A 13,987-nucleotide genomic window follows, 5' to 3' on the forward strand; every position below is an offset into this window, starting at 1 on the left:
TGAGATGTTGATCATAGTCGGGCGCATAGCTCCCAGCCACTGGTCCTGCAGTGTGTGCCAGGCTGAAAATGAGGTGTTCCCCACATCCCTACCTCCTGTACCTCATGCTGAGGGTGCACCGCCCCTCCACCTCCGCCCCTCCACCTCCGGGCCATCTGCTCTTCCTCAAGTCAGGCTGGGGCCTTCCTGTCCTTCCTCTGACCTCATGTTGATCTCTGTGTGCTGCTGGAGTTCAAGCCCTGTTCCTACCCTCCAAAAACAGGGGTCAAACAGATATGATGGTCTGGTGGTCTGAGTAGGATATGGTGCTCACTCTCTCCCACACAGATACACATTAATAACAAAACATTTTTTAAATTATAAAAATTAGAGAAGGCAGAAAACAAAAATGGAAGACTGTTTTGTTCAGCATGGAAAACAGATGACTGACGCGGTCCCCGGCCTGGCCAGGTCGGCTAGACTGACCGACTGGGGCATCCCGGGGATCCACCTTTCTCCACTTCCGCAGCACTGGCGTTGTGAGGAAGCACCACCACACTGGGGTTTCCCCTGTGAGTTCTGAGGCTTGAACTCAGGTCCTCATGTATGCAAGGCCAAGCACTGTACCAAGTGGACAATCTTTCCAGCCCTGTTTTTATTTTTTGGAAGAATTTTAGACTTAAGTTTCCTGTGTCCCTACGCCCCAGCCTGCCGCAGTGATGCGCTCGATGGCAGCCACACCTTTCTGAGGTTTGGCTTGTCTGAGGAAGGTCCAGCCAATATTCTCTGTGTGGATCAGAATGTGTCCTCATAACAAGAGAAGCTTGGTACAGGAGGAGCTGTGGCTCAGCTGTCCTGGATCCTGTAGCTCCCTGAGGTGCCAGAGTCCCTGTGGTCCCCTTTGCCTGTGTGTCTTGGGCATGTATGGTGTGCATGGTGTCGGTACATTAGCAGATGCGCAGGCACCTGACCACATGTCTGCAGCTGTCTTCTCTGACCTCTGCGCCTTATGCATCCAGGCAGGATCTCCCTGTTCTGGCCAGTCTCTCCAGCATGCCCTCCGTCTCCACCTCCTACCCGGCACTTGTGTGGGCACCGGGGTTCAGCCCATGCTCATGGCGAGCCGTCTCAATAGTCACTCTCTCTTGGTTTTGCTGGCGACGGAGCTCTGCTTCATGGGTCTGTGCATGTCAGAGGCGGTGTTCCTGGCCAAACGCTTAACCTGCGTGTAATCCCCTGTTGGTTTTCGTGGTGCCTGTGGAGTTCAGATGGTACCTGAGGCCAGTTTCATTCTTGGACGGACTTTCACTTCCTCGTTGTCAGGGTGTAAATGAAGGTCTGCTCTTCGTTGTGGTGGCTGCCGTTGACAAAGAGACAGGGGCCAGCGAGCACACAGAGGCAACTGGCAGCCGGTACCCACAAGCAGAAGACGGCATGCTGGTAGATGATCTACATGAGCTGGGCAGGGCAGACAGAGCCAGACACCTAACTGTCTGAGCACCTCACAGAGGCAGTTGGGCCACTTTCACCCTTGGTCACAACCTGGAAGAACCAGGCCTCTCCTAAGGTGCCCCCTTCTAAATGGTATCCCTGTGCGTCAGATACCACTGTCATTCAGGAAACAGCCAGATGGCTTCTGCGAGAGTGCAGGAGACGCAGGGCAGAGGTAAGGAAGGTCATGTTCACCTCAGCTGCCGTATTTGGTGCCAGGTACAACAGAAACCAGGAGGAGCATTTGAGCCTGGACGACCTTGGTAACTTGATCACCCGCATTCCATGCAAGTCGGGTAAGGAGTGAGCACTTGCTCTTACATAGTGGTTTCAGTTGTGTGAGCTTCACCGTAGACTCGCAGTGAGGAAACAAAGCTTCCAGGAAGGAAAATGGTGGGTCTCTGGGTCTCCCCCGAGGGTTTTGCAGAGCTGGGTGGGGACCTGACCCTCAAGGAAGCCCTGCAGTGCAGCCTGTGCCTGGGTTCTGACGGGCTGCTGACCAGCTTTGAGTTCCTCTCTGGGCATCTGTTTCTCCAGCTCTACTGGGCATCCCTACAACCAGGCCCTTGTGAGGGAAGAGCACATGCCTGCATGGCAGAGTGGACGGCACACACAGCCTGGCCCTCACCCAGGCCGCGCTGCTGGTAGCACCGTGCCAGCTTCCCGCCCATCACCTGTGAGTCTGAGTGCGGGCGATGGACTGTAAAGGAAGGTGGCCTCAACAGGTGGTGCTTATGTCTCTCTCACAAGCAGCAGCCAGAAGGCAGATAGTCAGGGCTACCATGCGGGCAGAGTTTTGCCTTGGTTTATTCCCTGCTAGTCTCTGGGTGCACTGGCTCACTGTCTCCCGGTTGTGAGGTGGCTCATACAGTTCCCGCTGCCATCTGCAAGAGGAGAGTAAGCGGGTGGAAATGCAGCAGTCGTCACAGCTTTCGGCTGCTGCAAGAGAAGCAAAAGCTCCCCCACCCCGGCTCTTCCCCCAGCCGCTGTCCTCATCTCATGCCCCAGTCCTGTGTTTATGCACAAAAGCAGCAAACACCTTTGTACACTCCTGTCCCCTGATCTGAGGGGGAAAGTGGGTACTGTTTTATCTGCAACTCTTTTTTTCCCTTTTAGGGTTTCGTTTATTTGGTTGGGGTTTGCTGAAATAGAACCTCACTTTGTAGCTCTGACTGGCCTCAGACTTTTCCTCTTTTCCCGCCGCAGCCTCTAAGGTATCGGGATTTCAGACATTCATCCAAATGCTCAGCTTCTCCTCAGCTTTAAATAGAAATAAAACACATGCAATAGAATGCACCCATCTTTGCTAGATCACTCAGGCGAGTTGTACTCTTTAGCCACACAGAAACAGTCTGTGATCATCTCAGAAACCTTCCTTTTAGCCTCGTTCACCCTCCCTAAGGCTCCTGCTATTCCCATCTGTAGCCAGAGCTCCTTGTTGCTGGGTTCTAGACTTCTGAGAAGCAGTGGGAAGGTGCATCTGTATGTGCTCCTGGTGGGTGTGAGCGTCCTCTGTGTGACTGTGAGGGGCAGACCTGGATTGGTTCCTGCTTTTGCTGTGCTTGCATCTGCACAGAGCTGGCTCTGTGAACACGTGGCAGGTGTCCCCGAGACAGCTCATGGTCTCTGCTGGGGTGTCTTTCCTCAGGAAAACCTCCTCCCGACTCTGGCAGAGCTTGCCCATGCCCTGCTTGCCCTAGCTCTCTGTCTACTTTAACAGGGACCTCTGAGGACCTGTGTGCCTGATGGGAATGCTGTCAGCATGAAAGGGCTTCCTAAATAACCATCCGTTTGGAGAGGGGGGAAGAAGAGATTTTCAGAGAGGGCTTTATGGAAGGACATTTTTAGCCAAAGGGAAAAACAGGAGCTGGAAGCCAGCCTATGAATAGAGGTCTGCATCACCTTGTCTCCTCCCCCTCAGTGGCCTCAGTCCCAAGCTCAAGACCATACTGAAGGCGGGTCTTAAATGAGTCCACCAGACCCAAGATGAATGAGAAATAGGTGTTTATTAGGGAAGCACTTACACAGATAGGAGTAAGTAGCTGCCGCGCTCTTCCTGCTCCAGAAGATGCAGTCTCTGCCCTTCCGATGCTCTCGGCAGCCCAAGAAATCCAGCCCCTCCTCTACCTTATATAAGAGGGGCCGCATCTGCACCTGAAACCATGCCAAAAGGGCGTGGCTACCACCACAAGTTCACTGGCAAGGCAAGATGCCACTACACCATATGAACCTTGAAGTTAGCCTTCTCCACAGGGCCTGGGCAGCCCAATATGAGTTCATGTGGCCTCTTGAGAAGCTGTTCCTCCCCAAGAAGGGTGACGGGATTTCCCTGGCAAAGCTACTATGCCTTTCCTCATTCAAACAGTCAGTCACCTGGTCTTGAGAACAGAGATCTGAGCTGATGTGTGTTAGTGGACTCGTGAGAACAAAAGGAATGGGTGATTCTAGAGTGTGTTCATGTAAATGAGCTAGGGATGCAGGAGACAAATTGAAGCCCTGGGTCAGTCCCTATGGCTGCTCATTCTTAACGGCCTTTGCTTCAGGGATCTGCTGGTTCTGAGCCCTGTGTCTGCTAGAACTGTGTTCTGGGATATTCCACTAGGACTGACTGAGGGATTCTCTTTGTAAAGCACTTGGAATATCTTAGTATATTGAAGAAGCAACTATCATATCCATCACCCTTGTTGGGAGGGGTTGCACAGGATCTAGAGATATAAGTAGAATTACTTCCATTTTACTAGTTAACAAATTGAAGATTAGAGAGCTTCTGCAACCTTGTAGTGAGTAATAGATAATAGGAAGAAAGGCTAAGTTGGGTGAGGTGGTATGCCTCCCCCCCACCAGCAGATGGGTTCTGGGCCAGCCAGAGCCAACACAGTGAGAGAGACTTACCTCGACAGTCACAGAAGAAGACAAAAAAGAAGGTTGGTGACCAACCATCTTGCACAGATCCCTCTGCCTGGCACTCTGCCTCTCCACCTTTACAGATGAAGCCTCATCTTTCTGCTGTGCTGGCCCTCTTGTCATTTCTCGCTCACCTGGCATTAACACAATCTTCAGTGTTTGCCCAGGAGGCCCAGAAAGCTACACACACCTTCTGTCACTTATTTCAACCTTAGCTTTTCTTAAGGCTTCATTGTGTGAAGAGCCACAAAGGATTTATTTCATTTTAAGAAAGGGAAGTTTAAAAAAAAATGAGTTAAAAACGAGTATGTAGTGAGAAGTACCCTTCTGGATGAGACATGGTTTAATCTACACGACACCACAAGCCCACAGCAAGGCATCACACCCTGGGTACAGACCTCATTTATGAAGTGAGTATGTCATCACTAATGTCCCTGCCTGTCCACAAAACAAGAGGGTCTTAGGACCTTTCCTGTGCTTGTTTTATGCTTCTCAAGTAGATTCAGGATGTAGATATGTCCTAAAGGGGACTTACTTATTAAATGTAGATCCTGAGAAGGGAACACTAGGGCTCTCCACAATTAACACACACATACACCTCTTATACACATGCAAACATGCACGTACACAAACACACACATACACCTCTTATACACATACGCACATACACACTCACACACACACTCACTCATAACTTTACCAAGTGAGCTACACTGGCCACTGCGTCTCCCAGCCCAGCTTTCTCACCAATAAAGGGTTTACACTGATAAATAATTCATACTGGAGCTTAAGATTCCTGGAGGGACTGGCAGGCTTTCATCTTGGATAAGGTACCATAAAATATTGCCAGTAACCAACCTCAGTTTGCCAGACTGAGTATAAATCCTTCTTGCTGAGTGTGTGAGTTTGTAATGTAAACTGTCTTCGACTATACCTGGAACCGCTGAGCCGAAGGAAGGAAGGCCCGGTTGTACAAGTTTGAAAATAAGAGATGGGAGGTAATGGGTATGAATGCACCGTCCTTAGACAAGTGACCACCGTGTCGTTTTAGACCCAACAAGGAGGAGACTGGCCTTGTGAGCGCTTCAGGTGCATCTGTTGTCAAGCATGGACTCAATCCCGAGAAAGGCTTCATGCAGGTTCACTACTTAAAGGTACATATGCCGATGGCTACTGCCATTTGTGTTCTGTTTGTTTGTTTTCAATTAGTTTTTACTTCAATTAAAAACAGTCTTACTTTATATACCAATCCCAGCTCCCTCTCCCTCCTGTCCTCCCACTCTTCCCACCGTCTCCCCATCCCACCCTCCCCCATCCACTCCTCAGGGAGCGTGAGGCCTCCCAGGGGGATCATCAGAGTCTGTCACAGAGTCTGACCTAGGCCCTCCCCATGCATCTAGGCTGAGAGAGAATCCCTCCACAGGGAATGGTTCCATGGCCAGTAGCCCCACAGATTGCCCAAGCCCCCCCCCCCCGACTGATACCCACATTCAGGGTGCCTGGTTCGGTCTTATGCAGGTTTGGCTACTGCCATTTGTTACAGCACGGCACTCCTGAGGCCACCGAGCTGAACAAGATGAGTAACATGGCTGAGGCAAAAGAAAGGGTCTCCACCTGTGCAATGACATCTCAGTGAGCTTAGACTGAGTATTCACAGGCCAGCTCCAAAAGCCTCTGAACGAGGTCCTGTTCAGGAGGACCCAACCAGAGCGAGCCCAGGTCCCTGCTGCAGATGAGAAGAGACCAGAACCGAAGACACCCCTGCACCTGATATGAACGCTCTCGGCCTCTCCTCCCCTGCGGAGTCCAAGCAGAGGTGGCCATGGCATTAGCAAAGTTGCCGAGGGCTCTGAAGTCCACCCTGCATTTCCAAGCCCAGCTCCCCTGGTCAGAATGTGAAAAACACCTGAGCCAGAGAAGGCAGCAAGTTCCGGGTGCACTAGTGCATTGCACTAATGTAAGCCATTTTACAGTGACCCCCGATGCCAGTTTATTGTCTGTCTGTCTCCTTTCTTCTCCCAGGGCTACTTCCTTCTTCGATTCCTAGCCAGAACACTTGGGAAGGACAGTTATTTTTCAGCTTTAAGAAAATTTGTACACCTGTTTCATGGGAAGTTGATTCTTTCTCAGGTAATTCATGGGATCCTGGTGAACTCCCTGCACACAAGTGGAGAGGCTGCAGCATCTGGGGATTAGGTTGTGTCCACGCTGCAGAGTAGAGAATTTAGTTATGTTCACTGGGAGAAGGAGGTTAGTGACGTGGACTCGAAGGATGCATGTTTGGGGAATGTGACCTCCTGGTAGTAGAGGGAGCTGCTGTGGCCTCCAGCTCTTCAGCACCATATAAGCAGTCCTGCTGGAGTCATCTGGATGAGCTTTTCTACTTCTGATGCTGCCACCTCAGATTCATCCTGGCCAGCAGCTCAGGGCACTTACCGTGCAAGCTTGAAAACTGGAGTTCAGTCCCCAGCACCCACACAGCCATATCTGATCCCACATACACCTGTAACACAGCATGAGGGGTCACGGAGACAGGGGAATCACTAGGACCTACTGGCCACAAGTCCAGCAGCAAAAATCAAAATCCAGGTTCAGGGAAAAAACCTCATCTCTAGGGAACAAGGATGATAGTGTTAAAGGAATACACCAAACACTATGACCTCCAGACATGCAGGCATGCTCACTTACACACATGTGCACATAACACACACACACACACACACACACACACACACACGCACCAAAACAAACAATGCAAAAAACAGCAACAAAAATTCTTTGATTTAAGTGGTTATGCCATTTTACTCGGTTGAACAGTATTCTTATATTGCTTTATTTGTTTATTTATTTATTTTGTGAGAGGGGGGAGAGAGAGAGAGGGAGAGGGAGAGAGAGAGAGAGAGAGAGAGAGAGAGAGAGAGAGAGAGAGATTTTAGGTCAGAGAGCAACATGCTCTCTCCTTTTCCCTTGTGGGTCTCAGGACTGAACTTGAGTCACAAGGCTTAAGCTTCAAGTGCCATTACCTACTCCTGAGCCAGCGCAGGGGCCTGCATGCCTTTAGAAAACTTACATTTTGCTCAAATTTTATGGTTAAATATACGTAAAGTAAAAATGTGTCTCTGGAAACGTCCCGTCTTTCCACACTGGCTTTTTACAGGGTGCTGGAGAGCGGAACTCGGGTCCTCGTGGAATGTGCTTTGCCAGCTGAGATGACTCCCCAGCCATGACAAGGCTAATTCTTTGATCAGAATCCCTAGAAGCCCACACTGCTCTGTAGCAGCGCCTGCCTCTACATCCTCACTGATGTCTCCATGTGCTTGTCAGCTTTTGTCCATTTCCGCTCTTGCTGCTGTTGTCATTCTTTACTTTGCTTTCTTGAGAAAAGGTTTTATTCTGCAACCCAGGCTAGTCTTTGCTCTCTCTAATCCTCCTGCCTCCTGGCTTGTATGTGCTTTTAAGATTTCATCTACCCAATTTTAGTGGAAAGGAGACTGAAGTGAAGAGTCTGAGGTTGTAATAGCCAGTGCGAGGGAGTTCTGACAGGAAGCACCGCTACCGATGTGCTACTGTGATTCCAAGCATGATTTCCTGTCATGCTTGCTCCTAGGGAAGAGCATGTACATGGCTGTAATCCCTGGAGTTCCAGTCCAGCCTGGCTACAAAGCAGGTTCCAGGCCACCCAAGACCAAAATGAGACCTGTCTCAAAAGCCAAGAACAGAAGTGATGTTTTATTTTGGGGGGGGGTGGTTTGTTTGTTTGTTCTTTAGGGAGGAAGTAGGAAAGACTATGTTTCCATTATTTCCTCAGTCCTCACAATTTTAGTTGTTACTGTCATATCACTAAGGGTTGCTTTGCCAGCATAAAGGATTTTAGTATTGCCACCACCACCTAACCATGCTTCTAGATTCATGAATATTTTATTTTGATTCAGCTCTTTGTTGGCTCATTTTCATTATCAAATTGATGTTCAAGTTGCAGCTTCCTGGGTTGTGTGGTTTTTGAGTCCTTACTGGCTGGGAATGTGTGTCTCTTGTCTGCGTTTAAATCACAAAATAGCTGGGTTTAAATATTCCTGGCCTGCGTATTCATTCCCTGGAACTTGATAGATATTGCTCAGCTGCCTTCTAGCATTAATCATCACCGTGAAACTTGTGAAAGTTGCCTGCTTCTCCCTGTTTATATCATGTAGATGGCAGAAGACATTTTCGTCTTTGACTTCTGTGATTTAACTAAAAGTGAGTGGGAATGCCTGATTATTCTAAAGAATTGTTTTACATTGAGGGGGAGAGAGAGAGAGAGGGTCTGCATATGTATATTTGGGTGTGGAATATAGTGGACCGTGGTACGAGTCTGTTCTCTCCTTCTACTATGTAGGTTTGGGGTATTGAACTAAGGTCCCAAGGCTTGGCAGCAAGCTTCTTCACCTGCCGAGCCATCCTGCTGGCCCTGGTGTGCATGGTTTCACGTTATTCCTTCTCCCTGCACTTCTCACTGTGCTTTTTAAGTCTTAGATTCTAAAGTGCAGTTGTCTTTAGTTTGCTTATTTGGAAGCTGTTGGACATGTGTTTGCTTTTCTTCTCCTTCTTTTTAATTAAAACAATTTGTGTGGATTGTTTTTCCTTTTACCTGGTACCTAGTTATTTTTGCTCAGCTTCTCCATCCGTTTCCCTTTGAACTCTACTCCCTGTGCAGTATTTCAGTATTGTTAGCCTTCCAGCCCCTCCTGATGTCCTCTTTCCAGGATCACAGTGACCCTCCCCTGCAGGCTCAATTCTTAGTCCTCTTCCTCCCAGGCCATGGCCACAGTGATTATTCCTAAAACTGCTCATAGAGACTGTTAGTCCTACGTCATTCTTAAGTTGATCTGATGGAATCTCTATGCACCTACATTTCAGTGAGTGTAGATCCGAAAGTCAATTGCCAGAATGGAGTTTTTTTTAACTTATAATGGCTAACTGAGTGTTGTTAAGACAAGCAGTCTGGGACTGATCTGATTAACATACAGTTTGTTAGGAAAGTAGGAGCTGGCAACTCCACTTCCTTACTTGGTGGGAGCCTCTCGCCCCTCCAGGTTCCAGGAAAAGTCCTTCTCAAACAATACCTTTGTTTCTCCCTTCAGTTTTCATTTGTTTCAGGCATACTGAAAAAAAAAAAGGCACATTGGGACTCCTGTTGTCAGGAGCCCTCCTGGTCCAATTATAATGCCTCACTCCCTTCTCAGAAGAGAACGGCAGAGATGGTGAGGGAAGACAGTTTCCCGAGGGCACACTTTACTCTGGCTCAGCAGGCAGTGGCTGGAACTCTCACAGGTCCACCCAGGGCGATGGCAGCCCACAAGAGGGGACAGGGAAGCTGGCGCCTTGGGGTTAGACTTGAGTCTCTGATAGGAGTGAGAGGACCCAACCGAGTCCATCCCGACGTAGATGCTTTGGAGACTTCAGATGATACCGAGTGCAGAAAACACACCACAGACGCCAGCGGACACCTTGGATATGCCCAGTTGTGCTTGATCTGTGTGATACCTGGCATTGGGTGGCAGCCTCCAGCTCGCTGCTGAGCTGCATGCCAGTCTAAGTTTGGAGGCAGGGATTGGCAGATGCTCCAGAATGGTAACCTACTAGGAGGCAGGGCACCATCTTTCTTAAAATAAAAGGGAGGAGGGGGAGATTTTCATGGGGACCTTCATCACTACCCCGTATCTACCCAGAATTCCAGATCCTTGTGCTTACATCCTATCAAAAGGGGAGGGACTATGAAGCCAGTTGTAACTTGAAAATGTGAAAGGATAGAATTAAGGTTAACTCTGAATTTCCTGCTTCACAAGCAATTAAATTCTTCTCCCTTGTTATTAAGTTAATGTCATCTCCCCCGCCCCAACATAATTGAGCATAAATTACTAGGAAAATAGGAGATAAGTTTGTAGGTACTATATAGACATAATGGGGTGAAATTAGTAAGAAGTAATAATTAGAGTGATAATTATATAGTTATAGTTCTTGGATTTTTAAGAATCAAAAAAAATCACAATCTTGTCAATAAGTCAGTGATCTGCTAACACAGTGATTTACAAGGAGATCTGTTAGTTAGATCATGATAAATTTCTAATGCCACACTTCACAAAATGTTTTTTTTAAATAATAGGCGAATACTCTACTACTAGCCCATTTCATTAGTCCCAGTAATTTTTAAAATAATGACTTTAAGACCCTCAGTTGGTATAAAGTGTTTGGTGTACAAGCATGAGGGTCCAGACTTATCCCCAGGACCCATGTACAAAAGCCAGCCACCTCTTAAAAACGCAGGAGGAGGAGACAGAAAAAATTCTGGGAGATCGCTGGCCGGCCTTCCTAGCCTAGGCCAAGCAAGAGAACCACTCTCAACAAAGTGGACGCCCCTGAGACGTGATATCCACGGCTGATTTCTGGGTATCCACATTCACAAATGCAGAACCCTCACTCCACACGCAAGACCTTCAAAGGGAAAAAATAATCCCTCACATTCGTAATAGTGTTGTTTTTTCCTAAGCAAGTTTTCTCTGTATGTCCACTGTGGATGAATTTGTGAGTCAGTAAACAATTTGGTAAACAATTGCCACCGCCTACTACCATTTCACCGCCTCCATTCCCAGGTCTCCAAGTGGTGGCAAATGTTTTAGAACCTCTCAGCAGCCTGGTTGTCAGAAGCAGGCTCCTGAGAGCCATGGGCCTTGCCTAGCATACCATAGCTGTTCTGGCTCCACCCAGCCCCTGCTTCCTGCCTCTTCCTCTGCACCATGTGAACAAGCCACCACTGTGGGAGCCCCTGCAGCCACCATGCTGTAGCAGGCCTCAGAAACGGCGAACTCAAGGCCCTGCCCTGTTGAGTTGTCTGTGTTGGGGACTTCAATCACAGTGGTGTGTTGAGGAACTTCACCTCTGGAAGGACAGCCTCCCCCCTCCCCTGCCCCCAACCCCATAAGGCCACAGGCTGGGTTTGCCCACGCAGTCACGGCTGGACTCAGTGCGATGAAAGAAGACCTTGCCACGCACACTGCTGTGGTCACTCTTCTCTGCCATCATCAGATCTGCAGTGCAGCAAAGGTCTGTCTGCTCCTCCCAGCCAGCCCCTGCTCTGGTAGTGTGTGGTCGCTTGAACTTCTACTTGAAAGGCCACTTTTTTAACTTTTTAAATGTATTTATCTTTGTGAATCCCATATACGGGTACTGTGCTTTTTTTTTTTTTTAAAGCAGGGATTCACATAGCTAACCTCAATCTCCAATTGACTCTCTTGCCTCTGCCAACTGAGTACTAAGATTACAGGCATGGGCTATCATGAATGTCCTAAAAGTTTGTTTTCTCTTTGTTAAATCTTCTGTGGTGACCAGGCGCTGTGGCTCATACCTCCAAGCAGTCCCAGCATTCAGGAGGCTGAATCTGGAAGATCAGCAAGGGCTACATAGGGAGAAACTGTCTCAGAAACAAAGTGACTGTTCAAACGTAGAAAAAACAAGAAACAAAGCTGTATCCATTACTGCACGAAAAGACGATCATGTAATGTTAACCTAGCAAAAGACTCTATGCATCAAAGGAAGGTAAAAACAACAACAAACAAAACAAAAACAACAACAACAAAAGCCTCCAGATATAGATCCTATTTGCCGTTCATTGTCGTTTAATAGCAAAAAACGTTATGCTTAGTGCTTGCCTCTTTCTCCCTGTGTGTCCGCCCACCCCCCTGACACTCAGATGGCGAGATGCTTACGCTGGCACTCACACTCATCGAAGAAAAAGGCAGAGCAGAAAAGCCCAGTTAAGTCTTCATTTTGACTATCCTTCTCATTGCATTCATCCTCACAATTTAACTAAATGTCCCGTGTCCGGTAACACCAGCTAAGGCCCACTGAGGATTCCAGAACTTGATGGATGGGAAAGGCGGCCACAGTAAAAGTATAAATTGAATACAAACAAGCCTTCCTATTTGAACTTTCAGGTCTATGATATTGTTGGTATTCTTGACAGAGTCCTTTTATTTTAGAGATGTTTACAAAGCATTTATAGACAACATTATGTGATATTCAGGATTTCTTAGTAGATCAGGAAGCAGGAAGGATGGATAGGACAAAGCACATCAACTTGGGTAATTTGAACGGGGTGGTTAATTATTCCACTTTGCTTTTTTTTTTTTATTTAAATTAGAAACAAGCTTGCTTCACATGTCAATCCCAGCTCCCTCTCCCTCCCCTCCTCCCCTGCCCTCCCAGCCCCCAACCCAATCCTCACTCCCACTCCCCAGGAAGGATAAGGGCCTCCATGGGGGATCTCCAGAGTCTGTCATATAATCTGGGGCAGGGCCTAGGCCCTCCCCTATGTGTCCCTCAAAGTCCTTTCATACACCAGGGATAAATACTGATCTACTACTTGAGGCCCCATAGATTGCCTAGGCCTCCTCACTGACACCAAAATTTAGGAGGTCTGGATCAGCCCCATGCTGGCCTCTCAGCCATCAATCTGGGGTCCATGAGCTCCCACTTGTTCAGGTCAGCAGTTTCTGTGGGTTTCTCCAGCCCACTCTTGACCGTTCCACAATAAAAGTGTGGCTTGGGAAAAGGCATAAGTGTGACATGGTGCTGTCACACAAGTGAACTCCTTAGATGTCCTGTAACTTCACAGGCACAGTAGAGGAGAGGGGGCCAGTGTCAGACTGGGGCCATCTGGCTCTTGCAGGTTGGTTATGGGCCTCTAGGAGTTGAGGAAGACCTCACGTGAGGCATGGGAAACTCAAGGGGGTCAGTTCTCCCATGTCGTGATTGGAACAATTAATGCTTGGTCGCTGGCACGGGTGGGCAGTTAGTTACTGGTAGACAGCTTTCATGGTTTGCTTTCTCCTTGTTTCAGGATTTCCTTCAAATGCTGCTGGAGAGCGTTCCAGAAGACAAAAGGTGAGGACCAGCATAGGAATCAAGAGCCCCATTTCGCTTTTAATGTGGAGAAGGTCCTACCATCGTTTGACCCGCTGTTGCAACTTAAGGCAGTTGAGATTTCCTCTCTGCATGAAGGAATCTGGTGCAGCTCTAGAGTCACAGCTTGGCCAGAACCCAGGCTGGGGCCAGGGCGGCATACACAACCCAGGACCCCTCGGTGTGGAATAGGAAGCTCGCCAGGGGCACTCGGGGGCTAAGAATGGAGGTGAGGACCCCACAGTAGAGTGCTTGCTGTTATGAGAAGGTCGGGGACTGCTACCCTAGCCCCTGCCTTATTTCTTAAAACAATAAGCAGATTAAGTAAAACAACAGAGAAGAATGAGTGTGGTTTTGTATAAGAGCATACCGTTTAACTAGAACAGAGATGTGCCGTAAGAGCCTGGGGTGGCAGGTAAGCTTTGCTGCCTCCTGTCATTGTCATCGCGTATCTGTTGCTATGATAAAATACCTGACAAAAAGTGACTTGGGAGAAACGGATTAATTTTAGTCACAATTCCAGGTCATGGTCTATCATTGTGGCAAAGTCAAGACAGCGGGAGCCTCAAACAGCTGGTCACATCACATTGATCATCAAGAGCAGAAAGAATGCTAAAAGTGATGCTTAGTGTCCAGTTAGCCAGCTTGTCCCACATCAATCAAGGCAGTCAGGCAG

The 13,987-nt window shown here is 48.3% G+C and overlaps 1 protein-coding gene across 3 annotated transcripts in view; it reads left to right on the forward strand.

Annotated features, from left to right (window-relative positions):
• The window catches only part of Aopep (aminopeptidase O (putative)), a 286,649-nt gene that overhangs the window by 176,249 nt on the left and 96,413 nt on the right, over positions 1 to 13,987 (forward strand). For all 3 annotated transcript variants that reach the window (XM_040756128.1, XM_013119352.3, XM_021232027.2), the window contains exons 8-10: positions 5,426 to 5,528; positions 6,397 to 6,504; positions 13,250 to 13,293. In XM_040756128.1, the coding sequence (XP_040612062.1) occupies positions 5,426 to 5,528; positions 6,397 to 6,504; positions 13,250 to 13,293 (255 nt within the window). The remainder of the gene's footprint in view (positions 1 to 5,425; positions 5,529 to 6,396; positions 6,505 to 13,249; positions 13,294 to 13,987) is intronic.

The sequence above is a fragment of the Mesocricetus auratus genome, unplaced genomic scaffold (genome assembly GCF_017639785.1).
Source record: "Mesocricetus auratus isolate SY011 unplaced genomic scaffold, BCM_Maur_2.0 Super-Scaffold_100013, whole genome shotgun sequence".
Taxonomy (NCBI): Eukaryota; Metazoa; Chordata; class Mammalia; order Rodentia; family Cricetidae; genus Mesocricetus; species Mesocricetus auratus.